The 24,482-nt window shown below is 34.4% G+C and overlaps 1 protein-coding gene across 1 annotated transcript; it reads left to right on the forward strand.

Moving 5' to 3' along the window:
- Positions 1 to 324: 324 nt before the first annotated feature.
- Positions 325 to 2,398, forward strand: LOC145065033 (putative UPF0481 protein At3g02645). The gene is made up of 2 exons (XM_079012376.1): positions 325 to 1,085; positions 1,433 to 2,398. Exons 1-2 carry the CDS (start codon positions 392 to 394, stop codon positions 2,239 to 2,241), a joined length of 1,503 nt encoding a protein of 500 aa, XP_078868502.1. The 5' UTR covers positions 325 to 391; the 3' UTR covers positions 2,242 to 2,398.
- The last annotated feature ends 22,084 nt before the right edge of the window (positions 2,399 to 24,482 follow it).

Here is a 24,482-nt window from a genome sequence, read left to right on the forward strand (position 1 = left end):
ATTGCCAATTATTGTAATTAATAAATGATTTTTCAAATTCCTAGCAAAATGTTATGATACAAATAAAATTTTAAAAATAGCGTTTAACATAATTCGAAGATTCTCTCTAATTATATTACATTACTTTTAGTTATTTCTAATCAAATTATCTAACACAAATAAATATATTAAATAATTAACCTCTATTCTTATTTGTTCTGACATGTACTTCACATTTGAAACACGTAACATATTGTAATATGCATTTAATCGTGGCAATAAAAGTAACTACATAAGTTATAGTGACAGTGTGCCTACCATATGATATAACAGTAGTACATATTCTTCATAGTAGCACTGCCTGCATGCACAAACCATCGCAAATTATATAAGTTTAAGCATCATTGCATCAATGGCCGTTTCCTCCTCCTCCAACACCATGTTCAGCTCCACCTTCTCAGAACAAAACTGGGTTATTCAAACCCGAAAAAACGTTGAAAACGAGACACCATTAGACCAAAAAATACCGATTGCTGTTTGCCATGTACCCAACTCCATAACTGTCACAAATCCTGTAGCTTATGCTCCTCAAGTGATAGCATTAGGTCCTTACCATTATTTACGGCCCGAGCTCTATCATATGGAGCGATACAAAATCGAAATGGTCAAGTCTTACTGGAGATCTGACCAAATTGGTTTTGTGGTCAACAAGCTCAAGAAAATGGGACCAAAGATCCGAGCTTGTTACCACAAGTACCTTGATTTGGAGGATGACACTTTAGCCTTGATGCTTGCCATTGATGGGATGTTTCTGATTTACCTTTTGAGTAAACGGTTGAATAGTTTTGCTGACAACGGTAGTGTTTTTAGCGACGTTATGATGCTCGAGAATCAAATCCCAATGATTGTTTTGGAGGAAATCGTGAAATCTATTGGCTTGTCGAAGAACGATGATGCTAAACTCTTCTCAATGATGCAGGTCTTTTGTGAGTCTCAATCGCCTTTCGAGTTGCGATCATATGAGAGAGTCTTGCAAGAAACAAAAGTTCTTCACTTGTTGGATCTTTTACATATGATGATCACTATGAGTCAAAGCAGTGATAGAGGTCATCTCTTCCCAACTAATTTTATATTGGTGTGTTTAGAAGTTTAGAATTACTAGCTCTTATATATTTGTTTATTATAGCATCCTACTTTTATTTCTTCTTTTTATAAGGTCATGATAAGATATAAATTGAGAATACAATGCTAAAATATATAGGGAAGGTTTTCCTAATTTGACTGTCTTATTGAGAGAAAAATGAAACTCAAAATGATGTAATACAAATAACGGAAAGTAGGATGCTCTAATAAAATAAATAAACAAAACTAGTTGTTTTATCTTCGTATTCAACCCTAAAATCATAACTTAAAGATTTTAATACCTTGTTTGTCAATTTCGATCCCTTTATAGATTTTCAGACTCCACCGGCAGCTTCTGCTCAAGTAGAATTATCGCGACACACATCAATAAAGTTAGAACTTGATCTCGATAACCATCAATTGCTCGAAAATGCAAAAGAAATCTTAGCAAGTGAAGTATTAAGTTCTATAAAACCGATTCGGTTGATCACCACCCTACCATGGAATATGATCTCAAATATACTCGGTCACAATTCAGGTAGAAAAGAAGTTTCCACCACAAATCCACTAGTGGAAGAGATAGATATACCTTCAGTTTCACAACTATCCAAAATGGCCCGAATCAATTTCAAGCCTTTAAATGGAGAAACCTTAAAAGCGTGCTTTGATCAAACGACTGCAACACTTTACCTCCCTGTGGTTACTCTAAACGACAACTCAGAAGTTATATTGCGAAACCTTGTAGCTTATGAAATCGCTAGTAGCAGCAACTCTTCAGGGTATGAAAACCATGTAGTTGCAGGGTATGTTGATTTCATGAGTGGCATTATTGACACTACTGAAGACGCACGTTTGCTTCGAGGTGCTGGTATAATTAAAGGGAACTTGACTGATTTTCAGGTCGGGGTCTTGTTTAATGGGATGAATAAATCCTCAAATGAAGTTTGTGATGACACTGTTGCTAGAATTAATGCCTACTATAGTCAGAGATTGAAGGTGAAGGCGTATAGGTTGGTGAAGAAATATGTATACGAGTCGTGGAGATTTCTAACCGTTGTTACTATGTTGGTGCTGCTGTTGCTAATGATCTTGCAGTCGATTTGTAGCGTATATGATTGTGAACGAGTTCTTAAATGGTAGATTATTATGTGGTACGTTATGTCAAAATTTACATTTATGGTGAAGTTAAATAGTGTGTTCAGTATGTGATAATCTCTTAAAGTTCGATATGTAATTAGTTGATCCACAAATCATCCGTATTTTATTGTCTTGTAATTAATTTACTCACTCATTGAAATGTTTGGTTGTATGTTTGTAATGTAATTATGATTCTCTAGTCTTTTACGAAGTTTGATTATCTGTGTTCATTTGACAAATTTTTGTAGGAGCGACATCTCCCGATTTAACTCCTAATTGACTTGTTAAATTACATTTGTTCTTTTTATTTTCTCTTTTCTATATTATAAGGGTCTCTTTGTATCTTTTGTATCTATATATTGAAATCAATAGTACACAACTCTTGTTAACGGGTGTTCCACATATGCAATCATGGTATCAAGCCGATCCATTCTTGGCCTTCTCTGATCCTCAGGAAACCATCTCCCTGGTCGCACTCTCTGCTGGAAATTAAAAACCCTTTGTTGCCATCTACATTGCAGTCCCATCGCGGCCTTCTCACGCACGCAACCATTCATTGCTGCCTCTGTCCAAAAATCAACATTGAATCAGCTCTATCCCGAAATCATCTTTTGTCATTTGCCGGATATGCAGAACACCCGTTGGTTCTTGAGCGTTCTTTAGTGGATCAAGTCATTAACGTGGTCTAGACAACCAGGCATTACGATATCTCTGCCAAAGGTTAGATTTTTGCCCACTATTTTTTCTATTTTTATTTTTGTTGATTTCTTGATTGTTTGAAGGCCACCATGTCCATCGGCTCCTCATCTAGCGCCAACTAGGGATGAAAGCGGGTCCAAACCCGGACCGAATGGACCCGGACCTGGAAAACCCGAAACCGGTTAATGAGATTTTATAGAACCGGAAACCGGACTGGTATATAGGAATCGGTTCTGGTTCGGTTCCGGGTAAATTGGGTCTAGAACCGGAAAACCCGGAAACATCAAAGTGGGTAGGGTTGGAACCGGATAAAGTGGGTTTAGAACCGAAAAAACCGGAATTTTTTGGTAATTACTTACTACTTTGTTGAACTTTGAAAATTTTCAAATTGATATACCGACTTTGGGGGACTGTAACTCATTGAATATGAAACCAAAATTAAGAAAATTATAGTCTAAAATCATGTACAAACTCTAAAATACACTCTAAAAAAACCGCATGTCAATCCGATTTTAAATGAATGAGATATGCATGTGTTGACATTTTCACATAATACAAAATACAAAAACAAATAGGTGAAAAGTTGAAAATTTTTAGTTTTGATATCCCGAATTCGGAGGACTATAAATCATTGAACGTTAAACCAAAAATGACAAAATTATAGTCTAAATTCATGTACAAACTGTGAACTACAAGTTGAAAAAAACCACATGTCAATCCGACTTCAAACGAATTAGATATCCATATTTTAAAACTTTCACCGAATACAAAAAAACTGAAAAATTAAAAACTTCCAACTTTGATATCTCGATTTTGGAGGACTATAAGTCAATAAATATAAAACTAAAAATGTCAAATTTATAGTCTAAAATCATGTACAAGCTCTAAACTATATATTGGAAAAAACCGCATGTCAATCGGAGTTGAAACAAATGATATATGCATCTTTTAAACGTTTCACAAAAACCGGTTCCGGTCCTAAAAGTGGTTCCGGTTCCAAACACCGGTTCCAGTTTTTAGATCCGGTTTACCCGGACCCGATGGACCCAAACACGGATTACCTGGAACCCATATAAAGTCAATTTTTAAACCCGGAACCAGAACCGGTTCTATATATTCCGGTTATAACGGTTCCGGTTCCGGTTCCGGTTTTCCGGTTCTAAATCTCATCCCTAGCGCCAACACAATACCCATCAACCCCACTGCAAGTCAACTATTTTTTTTCTCTTACGGATGTCTACTAGCAATTTTTTTTTGAACGACAACTTGACTAGTTAGATGTTAGTGTTAATACTCCAATTCTTGTTAGCATCAAGGATCAAACCCTGACATTCCCATTATCCCATTGCTAAGCCTCTACCAATTGGGGTTCAAGTAGTCTATATTTGGTTCCAAATACAAGTTATGTCGTAGAATATTTCAATATTTCTTGATATGTGCAAACGAGCCGAAGTACTTGGCCACATCAACATAAAATCTAAACCATGAGATGATGATGAAGATGGTACTACTAAAAAAAGAGTCAAAGGACCTGGTTAAATCAGTTGAAGAACCCAGTTTGCAACCGGGTTTGATGTTAGGCGAGTCCTATTTGAAATTGATAATAGAGCGCGGTTTTAAATCGGGTCTTTTAATGACAAAAAGAGCCCAGTTCATTATCATATAACAATTTCAATGCCACTTCCCTACATGGATTATTACTCGGTTTCCACGTAAAAAACCGGGTCTTATAAAAACTCTCAACATTGTTTTCATATGCAAATCATAGCCCAGATTACTTGACAAACAACTAGGTCCTTTTAGTACACTAATTTAATTAAAAAACATAAATATATATATATATATATATATATATATATATATATATATATATTTAAAATATAAATACCATTTCCAATAAATTATGAAGGTTAAAACTAGTATATAATATAGCTACTTTTGAATTCAACAAATAAAAAGTCACCAACTTAATTTCTAAATGAATTTTTACATATTAACATCACTAAGAACCTATCTTACAAAACATCTAAGGATATCTCAATTCTCAAATGTACCCGACAGAGACACCAACTTCTTTTCCATTTCCTAAAAATATCAATATGGTTGCATTCATTTGTGCTTCATGTGTGAACCCCATATGACATATACATACAAGCTGCTAAAATTGAAAAGATGGAGGTGTGGCTCCTGAAAGTCATGAGATACAACAATTATTTCACTAATATGTTAGCATACTCTAAATCAAAGTACCAACAAAGTATAAATCACTATTTCAAGTTTCACCTAAATATTCCCAATAACATACTACACAAAATTCGTAAATAGTTACCTTAAACATAAGAAAGGATGCGAGTACTCCATGATACCAAACAATTCTCTAATGAATATCAGTTAATTTCCCTTGCACAATATGAAAAGTTTAAAAATCAAAGTCAAACATGCAAATATTCCAACTAATTAGTTATTAAAAAAGATACTAACAACCTACATATCAACTAAAAAATTTATTCATTGATGTTTTGCATTACCAAAAGCTTATAGTACACATCTAGTTTGAATTATTTTGACTATCATTTCAATGTACTAATTTCTAGCATATGATCCCTAGCTAATTTTGTTGTTACACTCTTTCCAACTCCAGTTTTCAAATTACATCAAACAAAAATGATTTAGTACAAACCTAATAACGATATATATTAACATTCACACCATATGCAAAATATAATAAACTTACTTAGACACCCTTATTTTACTTATCTTAATTCTTGAACATCACAATATCACTTTCAAAGCACTTCTCATCATGTCATGGAAGAGAAGGACTGGTGGAAGTTTATGACTCAGGGCTATTCTCATGTGGAGCGGGCCATAGTGACATAGGATCTATTTTCTAAGATGTTTCACACTGAGTATGTTCTATTGGTGGGGATAGATATAGATAGATAGAGAGAGGATGGATTAGGAGTACCTGTCGCTCAGGCAGATGAAAGTGTCGGTGAATGAGATCACCAGGATGTTCCGCGAGATATCTATATTCTACCCAAAGTACGCTTCCTCGGAGCTGATGTGGATGAACCGATACTTGAGTATGGTAAAGAGGGATATCAGATAATTCATGTTGAACTCCTAGTGTCGTACATTGGTTAAGCAGCAATCCAATGCCAGGATGAGGGGGATTGAGTTGGAGACACAAGTGAGAGAGAGTAAGATGGAGATGTAGTAGTGAGAGGAAAGGCAAGCTACAATGCAATCGTAGTTACCGACTAAGCGATTCAAATCCGGTTATTCTAGATCAGGAGGTCAAAGAGGCTGCACTTGCAGCAAGTACGGTAAGGGTCATGAGGGTCCCTGTCGGGTAGGGACGATGTGCTACATGTGTGGCAAGGAGGGTCATTTTGCAAAGGATTATCTAAAGGGTGTCCGTATCTATTTCAGCTGCAACAATACGGGCCATGTAAAGCTCTATTACACTTTTCTTGCCTCAAGATCAGTGCAGGTTCCATCTCTTACCACCTTGCACATCAATAACGGTCGCCAGGGGAAGTCTGAGGCACAGAAGGTATAAGGACAAGCTTTCTAGGTGACAGCAGATTAGCCTAAGGTGGCACCTGATGTCGTTACGGGTATGTGTTCTATCATATTTATGTCAATTTATATTTCATGAATCTTTATATCCATGCTTCTATAGGTACATTCCTAGTGAATTCATTACCTATGTTCGTGTTGTTTGACTCGGGGTGTGAGTCGATGTTTTGTTTCATCTTCTTTTAGTAGGGGTTTTCGTATTTCCCTTTGACCATTGGATTAAACTCTGGAGTTTTCTTCATTAATGACCGTACAGGTATCAGTGTCGGATGTTTACCGTGACTGTGTGTTGGAGATTTTTTGGGTGTTATTCCTGATCGACATTATTCCTATTCTGATGAGGGATGTATGTGTTATCGCGGGTATGGATTGGTAGAGTTGGTTCGGAGCGTTGATTGACTGTGAGTAACAGTTAGTGGTAGTTTGTACGCAAAGTCAGGGAGTGATGACCATATATGGGGAAGGAATTAGGGTTGGTTCAGCCTTCTGTTTGGCTACAAGTGCTAGGCAACATCTTTAGCATGGATGTTCGATTTACCTTGTATATGTGGTCGACACTCGGGTTGAGCGGAAGAAGTTTGTTTCCGATGTTCCAGTAGTGAGAGAATTTCCTGATGTTTTCCTAGAGGATCTATCTGGCATGCCTCATGAGAGGCAGGTTGAGTTTAAGATCGATATGATCGCTGGTGTTGCCCTGATTGCCAATGCACGATATCACCTTGCATCACCTAAGATGTAGGAGTTGTCCTTACAGCTCCAAGAGTTGTTCGTCAAGGGGGTTTATTTGGCCAAACAGCTCACCGTAGGGAGCATTGATCCTTTATTCAAGAAGAATGATGGTTTACATCGGATGTGCATTGATTACCGGAAGTTGAACAAGTTGATGATATAAAACTGTTACCCACTGCCAAGGATTGATGACGTATTTGACTAGCTACAGGGAGCATCTTGGTTCTCCAAGATCAATTTGAGGTCACACTACCACAAATGAGGGTTAGGGATGATGACATTCAGAAGACAACCTTTCATACTCGTTACAACCATTATGAATTTGTGGTTATGCCTTTTGGTCTCATCAACTCACCGATGATGTTCATGGATCTCATAAATGAGGTGCGTATGTTGATGTTGGATCAATTGGTAATCTTATTTATTGATGATATATTGGTCTACTCTAAGACCAAGGATCAACATGAGGAGCACGTTCATAAGATTCTTGGGGTTCTACGGGCGGAGAGGTTGTACGCTAAGTTCTCCAAGTGCGAGTTCTAGTTGCATGAGGTTCATTTTCTGGGATACCTGGTCAACCAGAATGGTATTTTGGTTGACCCAACCAAAATCGAAGCAATGATTCAGTGAGAAGTTCTGAGATCTCCATCTGAGATACAAATTTTCCTGGGGTTAGTTGGTTACAACAATAGATTTATTCAAGACTTCACCAAGATTGCAGGTCCTCTTACTAGGTTGACAAGGAAGGATGTCACCTTCCACTTAGGGCCTGAGAAGCAGGCGACATTCGAGGCCTTACGACAAAATTATGTAAGGCACCGGTCCTAGAACTATCTAAGGGAGTTGATCATTTTTTGGTATACTGTGATTAGTCTTCTAGGAGTGGATACCATTTTGATGCAAAAAGGGCATGTGATAGCTTACGCTTTGAGCCAGCTGAAGCCTCATGGAGTGAATTATCCTATTCATGATATTGAGTTGGGGTGGTGGTTTTTGCCCTCAAGATTTGGCTCCATTATTTATCTGGGGTCTATTATACAACCTACAAGGATTTCAAGAGTTTGTGGTACTTGCTGGATCATTTAAGTCAAAATATGAGGTAGTGTAGATGTTTGGATGTGGCTAAGCATTACGACTGTGATATCATATATCACCCGGAGAAGGTGAATGTGGTGACTTATGATTTGAGTCGGAAGATGATTGATACTCCTATTTGAGACCTATGTTTGAGGATGGCTATCATTTCACCACTTCAGGATATATGATCAGAGAAGCACAGGCTGTGGGAATCAAGAGGTAGAAGTCGATAAAAGAAAAGACCAGGGGTCAGATTACTACTTTCATTTCTGATAGGCATGATATGTTAACTCAGTATGGGAGAGTTTGGGTTTTTGTTTATGGTGGATTTCGCCAGATGGTGTTGGAGGAAGCTCACAAATCTAAGTTCTCAATTCATCCTAGTGTGACAAAAGTGTATCGAGACTTGAGATTCGGTTATTAGTAGCCATGCATGAAGAGGGAGATGGTGTGGTCATTGAAGATGTGAAATACAAAGTCAACAAATATTAATTTTATGGTTATTGTTAAGCGGATTGATTTCATGGGAAACTTTGGTCTCTTATGGAGGTTTGAAGGATGATCACGGAAGATTGATATTTCAACCACTTTTGAAGATTGATTGCTTGTTTGGACTTTCATGCCGCATGTTATCTTATAATGAAATTCGAAAGGAAGGAGAAGAAAGAGATTTGTTTAATAAGAGATACATTTCTCTTGTTGTAAGGAATGATTCCTTATTGGAAGCCGGTAATCCAAGAAATTCACAAGTATCAAACTCCAAAAGATTTGATTCTAACTCACAAATTTGAAGTTGTGGAAAGTGGGTTTTTTCATGAAATCAAATCTTCAAGATGCAAAAAGATGAGAAAGAAAAAGAAGAAGAAGATTAAACGGAAAAACAAGCGGGTTTACTCACGAAAATCATCAAGTATTGTTGTGAAACAAATTTGGGTTCCAAAGCAACAATCCCAAAGGATGCATTGAATTTGAAGTCAAAACCCAAAAGTGTTGGTGGTTCTAATGAAAATGTTCTTGGATCGTTGAAGAACACGAAGAACGAGTTGTATATCATGCATAATGGGTGATACAATGTTCAAATTGGAGATTTTCTCGTTCCAACAAAAGAACCAAGATCTTCTAAATTTGATTCGTTCGTTGCAAACGGAACTCGATTTGTCAAAAAGGTATCATAAATTCTCAAATGGTTTCCAAAACGTCCATGATTTCGATTCGTACTTTACGTTTTTCAACCTTTCATCGATTTGTCTCGTTGGATCAAACGCCATTGATTGATTCAATTAATTTTTTTACATCAAATTTCAAAATCAAAATCATTTTCTAAAATTCGATTACTGTTCATCCAATTAAAATTCAAGCCCAATATAATTTTTTTGATACTGTTCATCTCCAACTATGAGCCCAAAAGTTCGATCAATTACTGTTGATCATGGATTCAATGAGCCTACTTTATCAAATCAGATAATGTTTGTTTACTTAGCCCAATTTGAATCAAATGAATTTACATACTCGTTGTTAATTGAGTTTCGACGATGAACAGTCAACACAAAAGTCAAAATTAACTCGTGTTTGTGTTTGATTTCGAATGAACCATATATCTTTGAAGTTCTTTTCAATATTAGTATTGGTTTCGGTTTGTTTTGGGTTTGAGAGTCCAAAATAGATTGTGTTACCAGTTCTTGGATTCGTAGTAGGTTCAAAGTCGTCTTGATGGTTACTTCATTTTGATGTGTTCGTGAGTTTGTCGGAAGTTGTTTGAAATTGATTTCGATTTTGTAATGTTGTTTGGAAGTTGTTTGAAGTTGTTCGTTATTGATTTCGAAGGCCGATGGATTTCAATTTCTATTTGAGTTGTCTTTTTGGAGTCAATATCAGTGTTCTTGAAGAGTTTGGAATGAAGGTACCGATCTAGGTCAAGGATCGGATGGTTGAACAAGAACTGGGAATATTATTTTATATTCGAAATCGAAAACAATTTTTGATGAGTGTTGATGTCGATTTTGGATGGAATCTTTGGTCGATTGATGAACAGGTGGCTGACGATGACTAGATTGAAGAATCGATAACTAAAACTTGATTTTGGGGTTAGATTTCGAAGGCCTGTATATGGTTTAGAATTGAAACTGGAATCGATACATACTTTCAATTATTGGAGTCGATGGTCACAAGCTGGAATTAAGGGATTGTGATTCGTTATTCGATTGACTTTGAATGATAACACCACATAATAGAGGAGACATTGATTTGGGGAGCCTATATGCTTGATTTCGAAGGATGTTTGTTGCTTGGTCGATATTCGAAGGCTGTGATTTTGGGAGTTGATAGTCGACATGGTCAATATTTGATGTCGATGTGTTAAAATCGAAGTGGCCATGAAAATTGATAGTGTATAGTTTGCTGTTGATGATTCGAGTGTTTGATAACGAATGGGAAGGATTTGATTTTGGAGTGACGACCTCATTAACGAATTGTGTAATTGAAAAGCGAAGAGTTGAATTTTGGGTTGATCATTTGTTCTTCAAGTGTCGAAGTCTTATAGTAGATGAAAAGCGAATTGACTCACTGATTAACGAAGTGAACAAGAAGATAACCAAACGTTTCAAGATTGGTCCCTCAGGTTTTGTTGAAGTGGCATAAATAGCCCAGTTTCGAATTTTGTGTAAAATTTTTGAAGAATGCAGAAGTTTCGAAGTGAGTCCTTATAGTTTTGAAATGTTGGCAAAAGTAATCCAACTTCGAAATTGGGATAACAAAGCTGAGAAATTGAAGATTTTACAAGTTTAGTCCCTGCAGTTGGTGTGAGCTTACACTTTATGACCAGTTTCGCAAATAGGGGAGTGTTTCGCATCTTAAGTTGTTTTGGTTCAACGGATCCCTGTAGAATTCAGAATGATAGTTTTTTCCTAGATTTTGGAAAATCTTGCAACTCTTACCCAAAAGTTGAAAATTTTCACAAATTGTAAATTTTTTCGAGGCTTTTTCGTGATTGTTTTTCCATGCAAGTTTTTCGGTGTTTCATTTTTGGTATACATCAAGGGGGAGTACTTTGAAGATTAATCCTCGGGTTCTTCTCATCCTTAATGGGTTTTATAATCATTTTTTTATTATAAAAAGGGGGAGAATGAAAAGTGGGTATTAGAAGCTTCTCGGGTTTTTTTGGTATTCATTTGCGGATTTAAAAACCGGTATTATTTCAATGGGGAGTTTGATCTTGATCGCTCGAGCTCGTTGGATATTGAAGTCGAGACATCCAATCCTAACTTTGAGGGGGGAGAATGTTAGGGTTCAAAGTCGCGCTTGGATGTGGAATGTTATGGCTTACCCTCTTGTATGTGTAAATGGGTTCAGTCTTTCCTATAATTAGGAAGTGAGTGACTCCCATTATGTAATGAACCATTTTGGAAAGCATTAGTTTTAGAGAGAGAAACTACCAAACCCATTTGTACTCTTTCTAATTCATACTAATGAGAGATTAAAAGATTTATTTACTCCATGTGTTCATGATTAGTATGATGATTCACTAGATCTTTCTAATTTCGAAAATGCCATCATAATCAACAACACTACAGCTGACCGACGTCGTTCGGAGATGGAGTTTCAAGTTGGGGATATGGTCATTCTGAGGGTTTCCCCTTGGAAGGGTGTTATTCGTTTCAGGAAGCGGGGTAAGTTAATCCCCATATTTATTGGTCCATTTCGAGTCATATCCAGGGTAGGAAAGGTAGCCTACTGATTGGAGTTACCGAAGGAGATCAATTAGATTCATAGCACTTTCCATGTTTCTCTTCTGCGAAAATGTGTAACCGACGAGATAGATGTAGTTCCATGATATGATATTCTGGTCGATGAACGCCTGAATTATGTTGAGTGACCAGTTGCGATTCTTGACTGGAAGACGAAGGCCTTGCACAACAAGGTGTTAGGCCTGGTTAAGGTATCATGACAACACTAGGAGGGTTCTGATTAGACTTGGGAACCCGATGAGGAGATGATGAAGTATTACTCCGAGTTGTTCTAAACAACATATTTCCATGGCGAAATCTGATTCAAGTTGGGAGAACTGTAACATCCATTTTAAAGTAATTCCTATTTCCAAGTTTAATTTAAAATAATATAATTTTTGAGGATTTTGGGTGGGCCACGACGTATTGACTGAGGCCCCACGACGTAGCATCGTCTATTCAAGGAACGCGGAGCCATGAAACTCCACGATGTGGCGGCTATTTTGGTGTAAAACACTTGATCCTTGTGTTTATGACTTATTTAAGGGAACTAACTCATAGCGTTGCCTCATTGGTAGCCTCCACCCTATGATATCATACCCATCCAAACCCAAGCCTCCATATTTGTGTTTTGAGTGTGGGGAGCATCTTTTGTGAAGGTTGAAGGAAAAAAGATTTGATTTTGGTTCTTGTGTGATTGTGTCCAACTTAGATCATGTATCTTCATCACATGTTTTTTCTTCTAAAGGTATAAAGTCTTCACCTTGCTCATTAGATCCTTAGATCTAGTTCTAGGTCATTTTATCAGTTTTTTGGTCCATATCTTCTTGTTTTTGGAGTTTAAGTGAACTCTAGAACCTTTGTATGCCTTATTCGAATTTTGGACCATGGTGATGGTTTGAAAAGGGACTGTCATGACTTAGTTTCATGTCCATGCAATAGGTAAATCACTAAGAGCTTAGGATTTAAGATCTTGGCATTTTGGGATGTCTTAATTGATAAAGTTGGAAACTGTATCCATCAATACTTTGGGAAGGTTTAGATTTGAGATTTGTAGATCATGGGGTTAAGGATTAAGAGCTTAATCCATTAATTTGTGATAGCCCAGTTCTCATGATGTAGTAGTCTTCTTGCTACAGTATAGAGATTGGTGTAACCATGACTATTTTGTCACGTAGTTGCCACAACGTAGCCTATGGGTGGGTAGGAGATAGCGATTAGTTGTGGCTAACTTTGGCCATTGAATTTTTGATGAAGTTGACTTTTGGGTAAACTTGACGATTTTAGGGTGTAGATTGAGAGGGTACTTCTATATATATTATTAGGTGATTCATATTACCAGTCTTCACTATCAGAGAGTTGTGTGTTAGTATGTTATTTGCGAGGTGAGTCTTATCACTATAGTACATATACCATAATAGTGTGGATAATTAACTAGTTGTGTCTTATTTTCTAATTGTTGTTGTGTATTTATTGAGTTGATGATAAGTCCAGGACTGTTGATAGTCTTTAGGGTTGCTGGTAATGCATATAGCTATTGTGAGCCTATTGGACTGTTGATTGTCCTCAGGGTTGCTGATAACCCATAGATATTTATTATTCTGTGTTGTATGTGATATTTTGGAGAAATTAATAAGCTTCATGCTAACAATTGTGGATTTAAATGTGTTTCAGGTACTTCAGATAACCATGGGAAGACAAAGGCTTAGCTGTATACACTCATCATCAGCCATTTTAATTCTGCATTATTATGATACTCTGATTTTTGGGATGATTGTATTTGATACTCATGGTTTTTCTTGATTTGATTTTATGGAAACAATATTTTTACCAAATTTAAAAATGAAAATTTTGGTTGTGAAAGTGGGACATTAGAGAAGTTATGATTTCTGAAGTTTTAGTGTTACATGTTATAACAATGTGCGACACAAAGATCAAAATGAAAATCAGTTGACTGTTAGCCAAAACAATGCAAATGACAGTTGAAGTGCTAGTAAATACGAATTTATCGATATAAAGAACCTCGAGAACGGATTTTGTATGAAGGAGTTATGATTTCTGCATGGATTTTAACAATGTAATCTCTTTAAAAATATGAAGCTAAAATAGATTGAGGATCAATTGATTAAATCTAAAGGAAAGTTGGAGTAATCGTCAATATGAACCTGTGGACAAAAATATCATAAAAAATTAGATCACATGCAAAACATATGGTTTTTCGAATATCTTAGAATTTCCATGTGTATGATGACGTGGCGGCCCGAGAGCGCGCTATGTGCTAAAGGCAGTAGCCTCTCCTTCTATCGACCAAGCGACGTAGCACTAGTGAGAGCATGACACATTGGACTACATAGAACTAGACACATCGACGAGGCGTGGTGCGCCTATATCCTTAGGGTGCGGCATGCCCCCTTTAGCAACCTATAAATGGTAGTGAAAATTAGCTCATTTATCCACACCTTACTCTAAATATCTCTCAAACTCTCTCCTAAACCTCTGGGATCTGACTTCTGAGTCTTGAGTATTTTAGCATGGTGTTACGACATTGGAGATTCCAACGAGATGAAGTATTCAAAGTTGAATTCTTGCCTGCGAACTTTCCGAAGTTTATCAAAAAACTGTGTAGGTTAAGTTGCACTTACTACACTTTAAGTGTAACTTGTATTTATTTCATAATTGTTATTATGAATTTATAAATAAGATTTATCAATGACTCCAGTTATAATATTGATTGGTTTACTTATGGGAGTGAAGTCTAGGCTAGATTTAGTAAGGTGTTCAAAGTGGATTTTCCAAATAGTATATTTTGTATACCAAATGGATCTTACATCCTATATGATCTTACAGGATTGTTCCTTATTTGATAGAACTTGAAGTGTTCTTGGGATTATTGAGGAATCCTTAATAATTTATAAGCTTATAAATATGAACGAATAGTGAAGCATAGTAATATTCATAATTTGATTGTTTAAAAGGGATAAGTTAAAGTATTAGTTGAAGAGCTAGCTTTGTCGTGGATCTTCCACCTTAATTAAGTGAGTGCATAGTTACTTTCATTAACATGATTTTAATACAAGTATTTAAAAAATATATTAAATATATGTTGAAATTTTATATTTGAGTTAAGTTTTTATTATCTGGAATATGTGTTAAATGTTTATTTGATAACATACATTAAGTGAACTAGATATAGGTATATATGTGTTAAAGATTATATATAGTATTATTACATGATAATCTTAATAGAAGTATTATTATTTAAAATATTAATGTATATTGAATACACGATACTCTATGTTAATTGCATGCTTAGTTCGAGGTATATCGAACAAGTGTTTAGTTATACCATGTATTGTAAAAATATTACATGGGCAGGAAATTATGTTGATTACAGGCATTGTAATCTTGTCTAGTTATAGACTAGGAATTAAATTGGTTGCTTAGTTCAATTAAATTTGGATATTGGGTAGCATCATATTAAGGGTGTGTACAATAGGAAAGGAGAGTAGAACTCTGTTCTATGACACTATTTGGTGTCAAGCTACTGATTATGTACCAGAGTATGATATTGTATTCCTTTAGATAACCATATATGATGGATCTGATCAGAAAACTAAAATGGTATGTCTGGTCATCTCTCATAGTAAGATGACAACACTTGGCCATTCTAGACGGTCTTGTGAATTACGTTGCTAGTGTGGACGTATAACCCACAAACGTAGATGAAATGGGATACCATATTCACCAAATACTCTGATATCTTAAATTGTAATTATGACTTGCTCTAAATGGTTCACCAAGTGAGTTGATTCTTGCTGATAATCGTGGACTATGATTTTGTTGTATCGATTGAGATGGGTATGTATGGGTGTAATGTTATATATATATATATATATATATATATATATATATATATATATATATATATATATATATATATATATATATATATATATAGGGAGAGAGAGAGAGAGAGCTAGGTTCAAATGTTTCTTGCAAATATTGTGTTCCTAAATGCACCAATCACAATTTAGCAAATAATTAAATAATTTATTAAATGAATAAGAGTATTTTTGGGGTTTTGACACATTCAATTAGTGGGATCATTTAATTAAGTCCCTTTAATTAAGGAAACAAAATAATTAGGTGTGACCTAATCTCTCTCTTTTATCTCATGTATTCTTCACCTACAAAAGCAAAAGAAATTGGCTTCAGAGTTTCACCCCGTCTTCTCCACTGTTGTTGCTTCAAATAGCCAGGTACCACCGCCAACCACCACATTCATCGATTGTAAGTACCTCCTTAACATTTTTTGATGATCTTTTTACCATTGTCAATCAAAACAGAAGCCACATAACCATTTATGCCTTTTTGTTCGATCGTATGGAAACCGAACATAGGAGGTATACCCTCCTGTGTAACTCTTTTCGGTCGTATGAACCCTCATCTATGAAATTTTAATCCAATTGTTTTTTATTTTGATTTTGGAACACAATCATCAGTTTTTAACCAAAAAATAAGTATATATGTTTATGCATTCTATGTATCCTGCTATTTCAATTTCATATTTTTTTTTCCTATTTAGATTGTTAGGTTTTTTTATTGCATCTTAATGTCGATCATTCTGCTAGAAAGGAATATCGAATTATAATTTTGTCATAATAGAATCTTGAATTCCTTTTCACCTTAAGTAGTGAATTACAGTAACCAATTCTGTCAGAATAAAATTGGTTTCTATTCTTGTTATTGGTCTTGATTCTTATAGAATGACATCCTAAATAATGAAACATTATATTCTTTCAGAATAATATACCTTGCAAGTTTAGAGATAATTGTTAATGTTGGTTTGTAGAAACTATAATTATATTCTATTTGAATTTATATCACATTCTATTAGAATTTATTGTTTGATTCTATTTAATGCACTAAATATTTTAATATTTGAAAGTTGATTATGTTTTCCTTGTGAATTTAGGTTTTGAAGAGGTTGCCATTAATATGGAAAATGAAGAAAATATGGAGAACGATATTGTATTCTAACAGAATGTATTCTGTCAGAATTTATAAACTGTTTCTTAACAATAATATTCTTTCAGAATAGAGTAGTGTTTTTGTTAGATTTTGATGTTTTTTCCTTTTTTTTTTAACCATTTTTAGTTTTAATCATTAAGAATAAATGTAATCCTTAAACCATTATTAGTCATAATTTTTTTAGAATGATTGTAATAATTGTTTATAGTCTTTTTCTTTACTGATAAATGTAAATAGTGATTCTTAAAAAATAAAATCCGTATTCTTTAAAAAATGTTATTATTGATAATATGTTGTATAATTCTTTAAGCATGCTTAATATAAAAAAGTATCTTGAATGAAACAGTATTCTGCAAGAATAAAATCGCAAATATATTTACTTGTTTATTGTTTTTTGTCATTCTGACAAAATAAAATCGGTTATTATTAAAAGTAATATTAAAACTTAATTATAATTAATTTAAAAAATCCAGATTTTCTAAAAATAAGGGAATTAATGATCCCTTAAAATCTGAAAATTTTCTTTTTTAAAATAGGTTAAATGACCAAAATACCATTTTACTGAAATTTGTGTGATTATATGATACATGCTACTCTATTATAATATCATAGACCCGCAAATCATGATTGTCGATTCTATTCATCCGGTGATTCAGATCTGTGCATTCTGACACACAATAGTTACACAATAGTTAGTAAAAACAAAATAACCTAAGGCTATATATATATAAGTTAAGGAATATATTTATATTGTTTGGTAACAGTTAGTTTTGTAGGTTTGATAATTATAAAATATTATCATAATAATATATTGTAGGATTGAAAACCCGAAGTGTTTCACCAGGTTTTCGAGCCTTTCAAACCTGACTCATTCAAATTATATGCATCACATGGCTTTAGTTGTCGGAACTTGATTAGGATGTCGAGTGATTAAAACAACCTGCAATAGAGTTCAGGACGGTCAAGTCTTTTTATTGTAAGTATACGTGATGCTGTTAGATATAAAAAATAAAATTGTAAACTGATTTAAGATATACCATTTTTTTGATTTTCTTATGAAATAAATATATGATTAATAAACCACTTCTCAAATATTAAAATACGATTACCATATATTCTTTATTACCTTTATTTATACTAAGGACTAAATTTTTCAATGCTACTATGACCGAATGGTTATATCTTTAGTTTTCTAGTTCATGGTTCACATATTTGATGTACAACATAAAGAATTGAACTAAGAGTATTTTATAACCAAACATTACAAAAGACTGGTATTTTGGGGAAGTTCATGGGATTTTAATTCCTTCCCATTTTTATAACCAAATGCATGAGTTGATGGAATCCGATTCCATTTAAAAGTCAAATCCCACGAACCAAACACCCCTAATGGAATTTGACAGAAAAGAATCACTAAATGACAGATAATTTGAAAACTAAATATGCATGCACTCTCAAAAATGAAGTATACCTGAATATAATTTACTTTCATTTTTCTGTAACCTAAACAATATCTCAATTTAGTGGAGAAGATGACCAATAGGTAACATCTGCTATTTGGAGTAACTAACACATGGATCCCATTGTTTTTGTGACCTAGGTACAGCAGTTAGTGATAAAAATCAAACCGAACACTAATGAGCATTTTCATAAAAGAACATACACAGCACAGAGACACAACATGATAAGTTTTCACTTTTCATGGCATGTACCACTAGCCCTTTAAATAATTGCTCAAAGTCAACAATATTAATTAATAACCACATTATGCAAACTATGCATGTGCAAGATTGGCAAAGAGTGCCACGAGTGGTGAGCAAAAAAGAGTTACCATGCCAATTTTATATGGCTAATTGCCCATAATTGCCCATACACGGCTAATTATTAAAGTGTTTCTAACTTATTGAGAGTTCAAGACTTATCGTAGACATAGATGGATTAAAAGAGTAGTTTAAAAATAAATTAGATTTGAAGTTAAAAAAATATAATATAATTATATGGTTTGCTAAACATCTCTTTCTTTTCTACCATGTAGGAGTTCGACAATAATTACAAAACCAGCTGTTTACTTTTAAATACATAGCCACATTTGATAGTTTCATATTAAATTGGGCGTCAATACGGATGGTCTAAATTAATTCGACGTCTTAAACAAAATAAAAAAAAATGAACAAGAAAATTTAGTAAAGGAGAATGGTTTTTTGTTTTTGTTTGTTTCTTTAAAACGGGTCATTGTCATGAATTTATTCATTGTTATAAGTTTATCCTTAGATCCATCATATTTGTAATAGTATTAGGTGTTCATTTTTTTTCCTTTTCTCACTATCGGATAAATGTTTTTTAGATAACATTTTATTACTTTAAGCTTATAAAGCAATGAGAAAAAAAAAGCAAGTACAAAAAAAAAACACCTAGTTGTGAACTTGCCATGTTGAATCGTTTTCGAACAACAATGATAACAATTTTTGAATCATTCTTTAGGCTCCAACAACAAAGATTTTAGAACTTGTGATTTTAAAGTCTCAAGTTATCTATAGAAAATTAAAAAGAATGTACATACATTTACCATTAATTACAAAAATAACGTATAAGAGGTAAGGAACAATAGTGAAATATTACAATGTACACGAATAAGAAATTAGATTAACACGAATTAACAATAAGTGAGGCTGCCTGAAAATCAAATTAATACGAATACATGATTGATTTTTTTTGAAGGATGCATGAAATCATATTATCATAATAGATGTATTAAGAAAAAATGAAATCAGAATTTTGAAAACAGTAATTGAAACCAGAAGTTGGAAGGTTGCATGAAAAAACCTATATCATTTTTTTATGAATTGATTTTTTTGTTACCATTGAAAAAATCATAATTGATTCTCAAATTTCTATGATCTGAGAGTGAGATGTCCAATGCGATGATTATTACATAAGTCTACTCATTTTATTTTGGCTCAATTTTCTCTCATTATTCTGCTCAGACTCTATACACGAAAATCATATACTTTTTTAATACTCACAGAATAATGTATATAAAAATGGTCTGCAAAAACTTACAGGCATTGGGTCATCGCCCAAGCTGCCGCACCTATTGGCATGGCTTCCAACGTCAAGATAAGGAAACTAATAAGTACTTAGGGATTATATAATAGTTGTTGATTGAGTCAGATTTAACTGAGTCAAAGGCCTCAACTTTTGAATGAAACTTGGTTATTTGATCTTACGTCTGTAAATGATAAAAATGACCATATTACTCCTCTATTTTTTATACCTTATGTTTAATACTTCATGAGTGGTGGTTGTGAGTCATGCTTCGTTAACCCTTTCCCTGAAACATATCATAAGTTATTTTTCCTTTATCACAGTAAAATATATGTCTGAAAAGTAAGGTCCGTAAGAGAAATGGATTAAATTTTATATAAAAAAAAGTCAACTTATGACTATTGAATTAAAAAAAGTCATCATTCTTCTGGATTTAATGATATTTAATCATAATCATTATCAATCATGCAAATTACAAGTTCTTTAAATTTTCAAATATATAACTAATAACAAAAGGAAAAGTACAACATCAGGATACATAATCTAATAAAAAATAAACGATTACAAAATGAATAACATAAAAATTAGGATCTAAAAATTACAATAGTTTTTCGGTAGAAAAACTCCTCACGTCTCACTCTCTCCATTTGCTTGTTAGCGTATCTCATATTGATGCGGAACAGTCTAATAAGTGACGATATATATTCGAGTATCCTTTTTCCCTACAAGAAACCTTTTGGAGAGATAATTTTGGCCGCAACATATATTTACATGGTATCAAAGCTATTGTCCCTCACCATCGTGGCGCAGCACATCCCTGCCTATCATCATCGAGTGTCCGAATCTGAGGGGAAGTGTTAATGTATCCCGAATCAGTGCAACACGGTCTTATAAGTGGCTATATATATATATATATATATATATATATATATATATATATATATATATATATATATAGTCTCTCTTTTCTCGAGAAGGACTCTTTTAGAGATACATTATTGGGCTCCACTTATATTTACATTATTATCCTTCTTCTCACTCACAACTTCCATTACATTTCTTAACCCAACGTGAAAAAAAAAAATTCAATTCCTTGTTTAAACTACTCAAATACCCATATACCCTTTCAAGCAAGACAAGAACAATGAACCAAAATATACATTCAATTCCTTGTTTTAACTACTCAAATACCCATCTACCCCTTCAAGAAAGACGAGAACAATGAACCAAAATATACATTTTTAACGTAGAATATAGAAAATCCCATGATTATTAATTAGGTTGTGTGTAAAAAAATCTTTACTGGACATAATTTTTAGGTTTACTCACAGTCTAACGGTAATTGTGAAATTGTTTCTAGGAATATCGTAAACACTACATCGATTTGGAGCATAACTTACAAAATAATAAAGGTGGATGCTTGGTGTCACCAAGAACACCGCATCCACTAAGAAGGTCATGTATGACAAACAATATCAAACCTACTACACTTATTCAAATGACGGAATCAACATCACTCCTTAAACCAATCTAACAAATGCAAATACCTAAAACTGTAATTCCCAAAAGTTGGTTCATTTTGCACTAAAAAGATGAGGCTTTGCTCACCTGAGGAATAGGGCCATGAGGTGGAGGAAGGAAATGGCAAAGGGAGGTGTCGACATTAAAAGAGGAAGGTTGTCAGCGAAGTGTGTAGGAGGACGGGGTGGCCTGAGCAAGGGAAGAGGTGGCTGAAGAATGCAATTGTGGGTGTTCTCATTTCACTGGTCAATGAGGAAGAATGATAGATGCATAAATTCTGTTAGGTTTAGAAAGGAGTCTAAATTATGAGTTAGCTAATTTTTTTTAGGAGGGCCAAATCAGAGGGAAAAAATGACTAAGTAAGCTAAAATGTTTGAGCCTATGAAAATCAAACTGTAACGCTCGCGTTTCCAGGCTAGACATTATTATTGATGTAATAGTCTAGGTTAACCCTTGTAACTCTTTTTGGAGTATTAATGATGAAATATTTGAGTATTATGTGAATTATGTGTTTATTTTCTTAATTATTATAATTTAATGAATTAAGAATAAAATAAGCGTCAAAATTAAAGTATGAGATAAGCCCAAAATCTTTTCATAAAGATGTAGTGGTCGAAACAAGGATTCTGAAGATATAAAGAATGCCGAAATCCGAGTTATAACGAAGAAGTTATGATCTGTCGAAGTTTCGCGACAGAATCGACAACGTTGAATGACGTAAAAAGTTAAATTTACGTTAGAGCAATATTTAGCCTTAGTGATCTATACGAAAGTCATAGAGTTCGTTAAACCGAGAGCGTGCATAAAAAGAACGCCAAAATCTGACTTCGTATGAGGAAGTTATGATTTTTCGAAGTTTTGACTTAGTAGTATGCAGCCCGAATACTTGATTTGAAATCGAGCGGTTTTTAGCCGAAACAAACTAAACGAGAATTGAAGATCTCGTTAGTTGTAGTGAAACGACGAAAAGAGAGGCGAAAACGGACGTCGGATGAAGAAGTTATGATTTTATAACGGAGTTTTCCTGTCCCGGCCTACTAAAAATAAATAATAAAAATAAATTCAAAATTAGCCGACAAAGTCTAAACGAAAGTTGTAGATCGTAGTCTCACCTACGTGTGGATATAAAGAACATCGAAAACGGAGTTCGTATGAGGAAGATATGAATTTTTGAAGTTTATAATTTAAATATAAATTATCCGATATTATCCAAGGGGGGGACTCAGCGAGCTGATCCTCATTAGACCCAGCGTAATTTCAGATTACGCCCAACGTAAATCGAAGTTCCAACTCCTATAAAAGGATGTCGAGGGCAGCCGATTCTTTTGCTCATTTCTTCCTTTTCTCTCGCGTTTTTGCATTGTTTTTCGTGCAAGAATTATCCCGAAGCCCCGGTATCATTCCCGAGCCCCGAAGCAAGTCCCGAGGCCCCGAAGATCCCGAGAAGTGCAATTCCCGAGCCGAAGCTCTGCCCGCGTGGAGTCCGGTTTTTGTGAAGATCTTCCAGATCTGCCGAAGAATACTACTTCTATAAGCCGTAGTGCTGTCCGATCATCTTCTGATCAAGTGAGTGTGTGGTTACTTTCTTCTAACGCATAATTATGAAGTATTTTATATAAAATACATGTTATGTGTACATTTTGTTGTTATATGTGTGAATGTATATTCACTTTCTTCTATCTCATGGATCTGATTTATTCTCTATAAAATACGTGTTAAGTGTATGTCTCTCGTCTGTTGTTTGGAATATGTATTGAATGACAATGCTATACAGGTTTTAAACTATGTATAAAAATATATATATTTTTATCTACTAATATGTCGGGTAGAACATGGGTAGATAGTTGTGTGATAAACAGATGAGAGGCCTCGATGTTGTTTTGATTTAGTCATCTAGCGGAGTTTAGATGACGACCACAAACTTTTCTAGACAAACCTGTGGAACGTTAGCAGGTTCGCCACCTGTAGGTGTTAATGAACTTGGGTGTTCATTCGCTGTACTACATCCCCCTCATGGTTGCCTTATTTGACATATATTGTCGGGAAACCCCCGAATGCATGTGTTGTCGCCCCGATGAAATATTCTAAGACTAGGTCCCTTGTGTTAGTTGTTTTAGGGACGTAAAGTGAGAATAACGGGAATGGGTAATTGAGTTATTGTTGGTTGGTGGAATTAAATATAATTGTTTATTGTGGGTTGAAAACCCTATATGCTTATCAGGCTCCCAAGCCTGACCCACTCAGTTTATTTGTATTACAGGAAGTGGCGCAAGGGCATAAGATGGATGAATCATCAAGTTGTTTTGTTTACAAGTCTGTATATGTATATATTTGTTGAATGACTTGTAATGTCATCGTTTATGCTTTATGGTCTGTATTGGAACATGACATCCCGAGTTTTGATTATATAATGAAAATACATTTCTTGTTGAAATGCTTTGGTAAATATTATTTTATCATACTTTGTTTTTGGGAACAAATTCCGCAACTCTTTCAAATCAAAAGGATTTACTCTAAAATTATTTTAAAAACATAAATGAAAATCGGTCATTTCTGGCCGTGATTTTGGGGATGTCACAGTTGGTATCAGAGCATTAGTTTAAGTGAACTAGGAATTTGTAGGATTTCTAGACTTAAACTTAGAATGCTAAGTGAAATTTTGAGATGTGTGTCTGTTATGTTTTAGACACGAGCACTAGTTTATTTTAGGAAAGTTGCCTAAAATGCTTTTATGTGCTAAATGTTATATGTTGCCATATATGATATTATTTGTTCGGATCTATGGTCTGTTGCCGACCGGATCTGGAAACCTTATGTGTGTAGGATTCTAAGCGT

This window comes from Lactuca serriola, chromosome 7 (genome assembly GCF_051521515.1).
Source record: "Lactuca serriola cultivar US96UC23 chromosome 7, Lser_US96UC23_V15, whole genome shotgun sequence".
Taxonomy (NCBI): Eukaryota; Viridiplantae; Streptophyta; class Magnoliopsida; order Asterales; family Asteraceae; genus Lactuca; species Lactuca serriola.

Coding starts and splice junctions, on each gene's coding strand:
- LOC145065033 (XM_079012376.1), top strand. CDS start 392: ATGGCCGTTTCCTCCTCCTCCAACACCATGTTCAGCTCCACCTTCTCA. Junction 1,086..1,432: donor GAGTCAAAGCAGTGATAGAG/GTCATCTCTTCC, acceptor ATCCCTTTATAG/ATTTTCAGACTCCACCGGCA.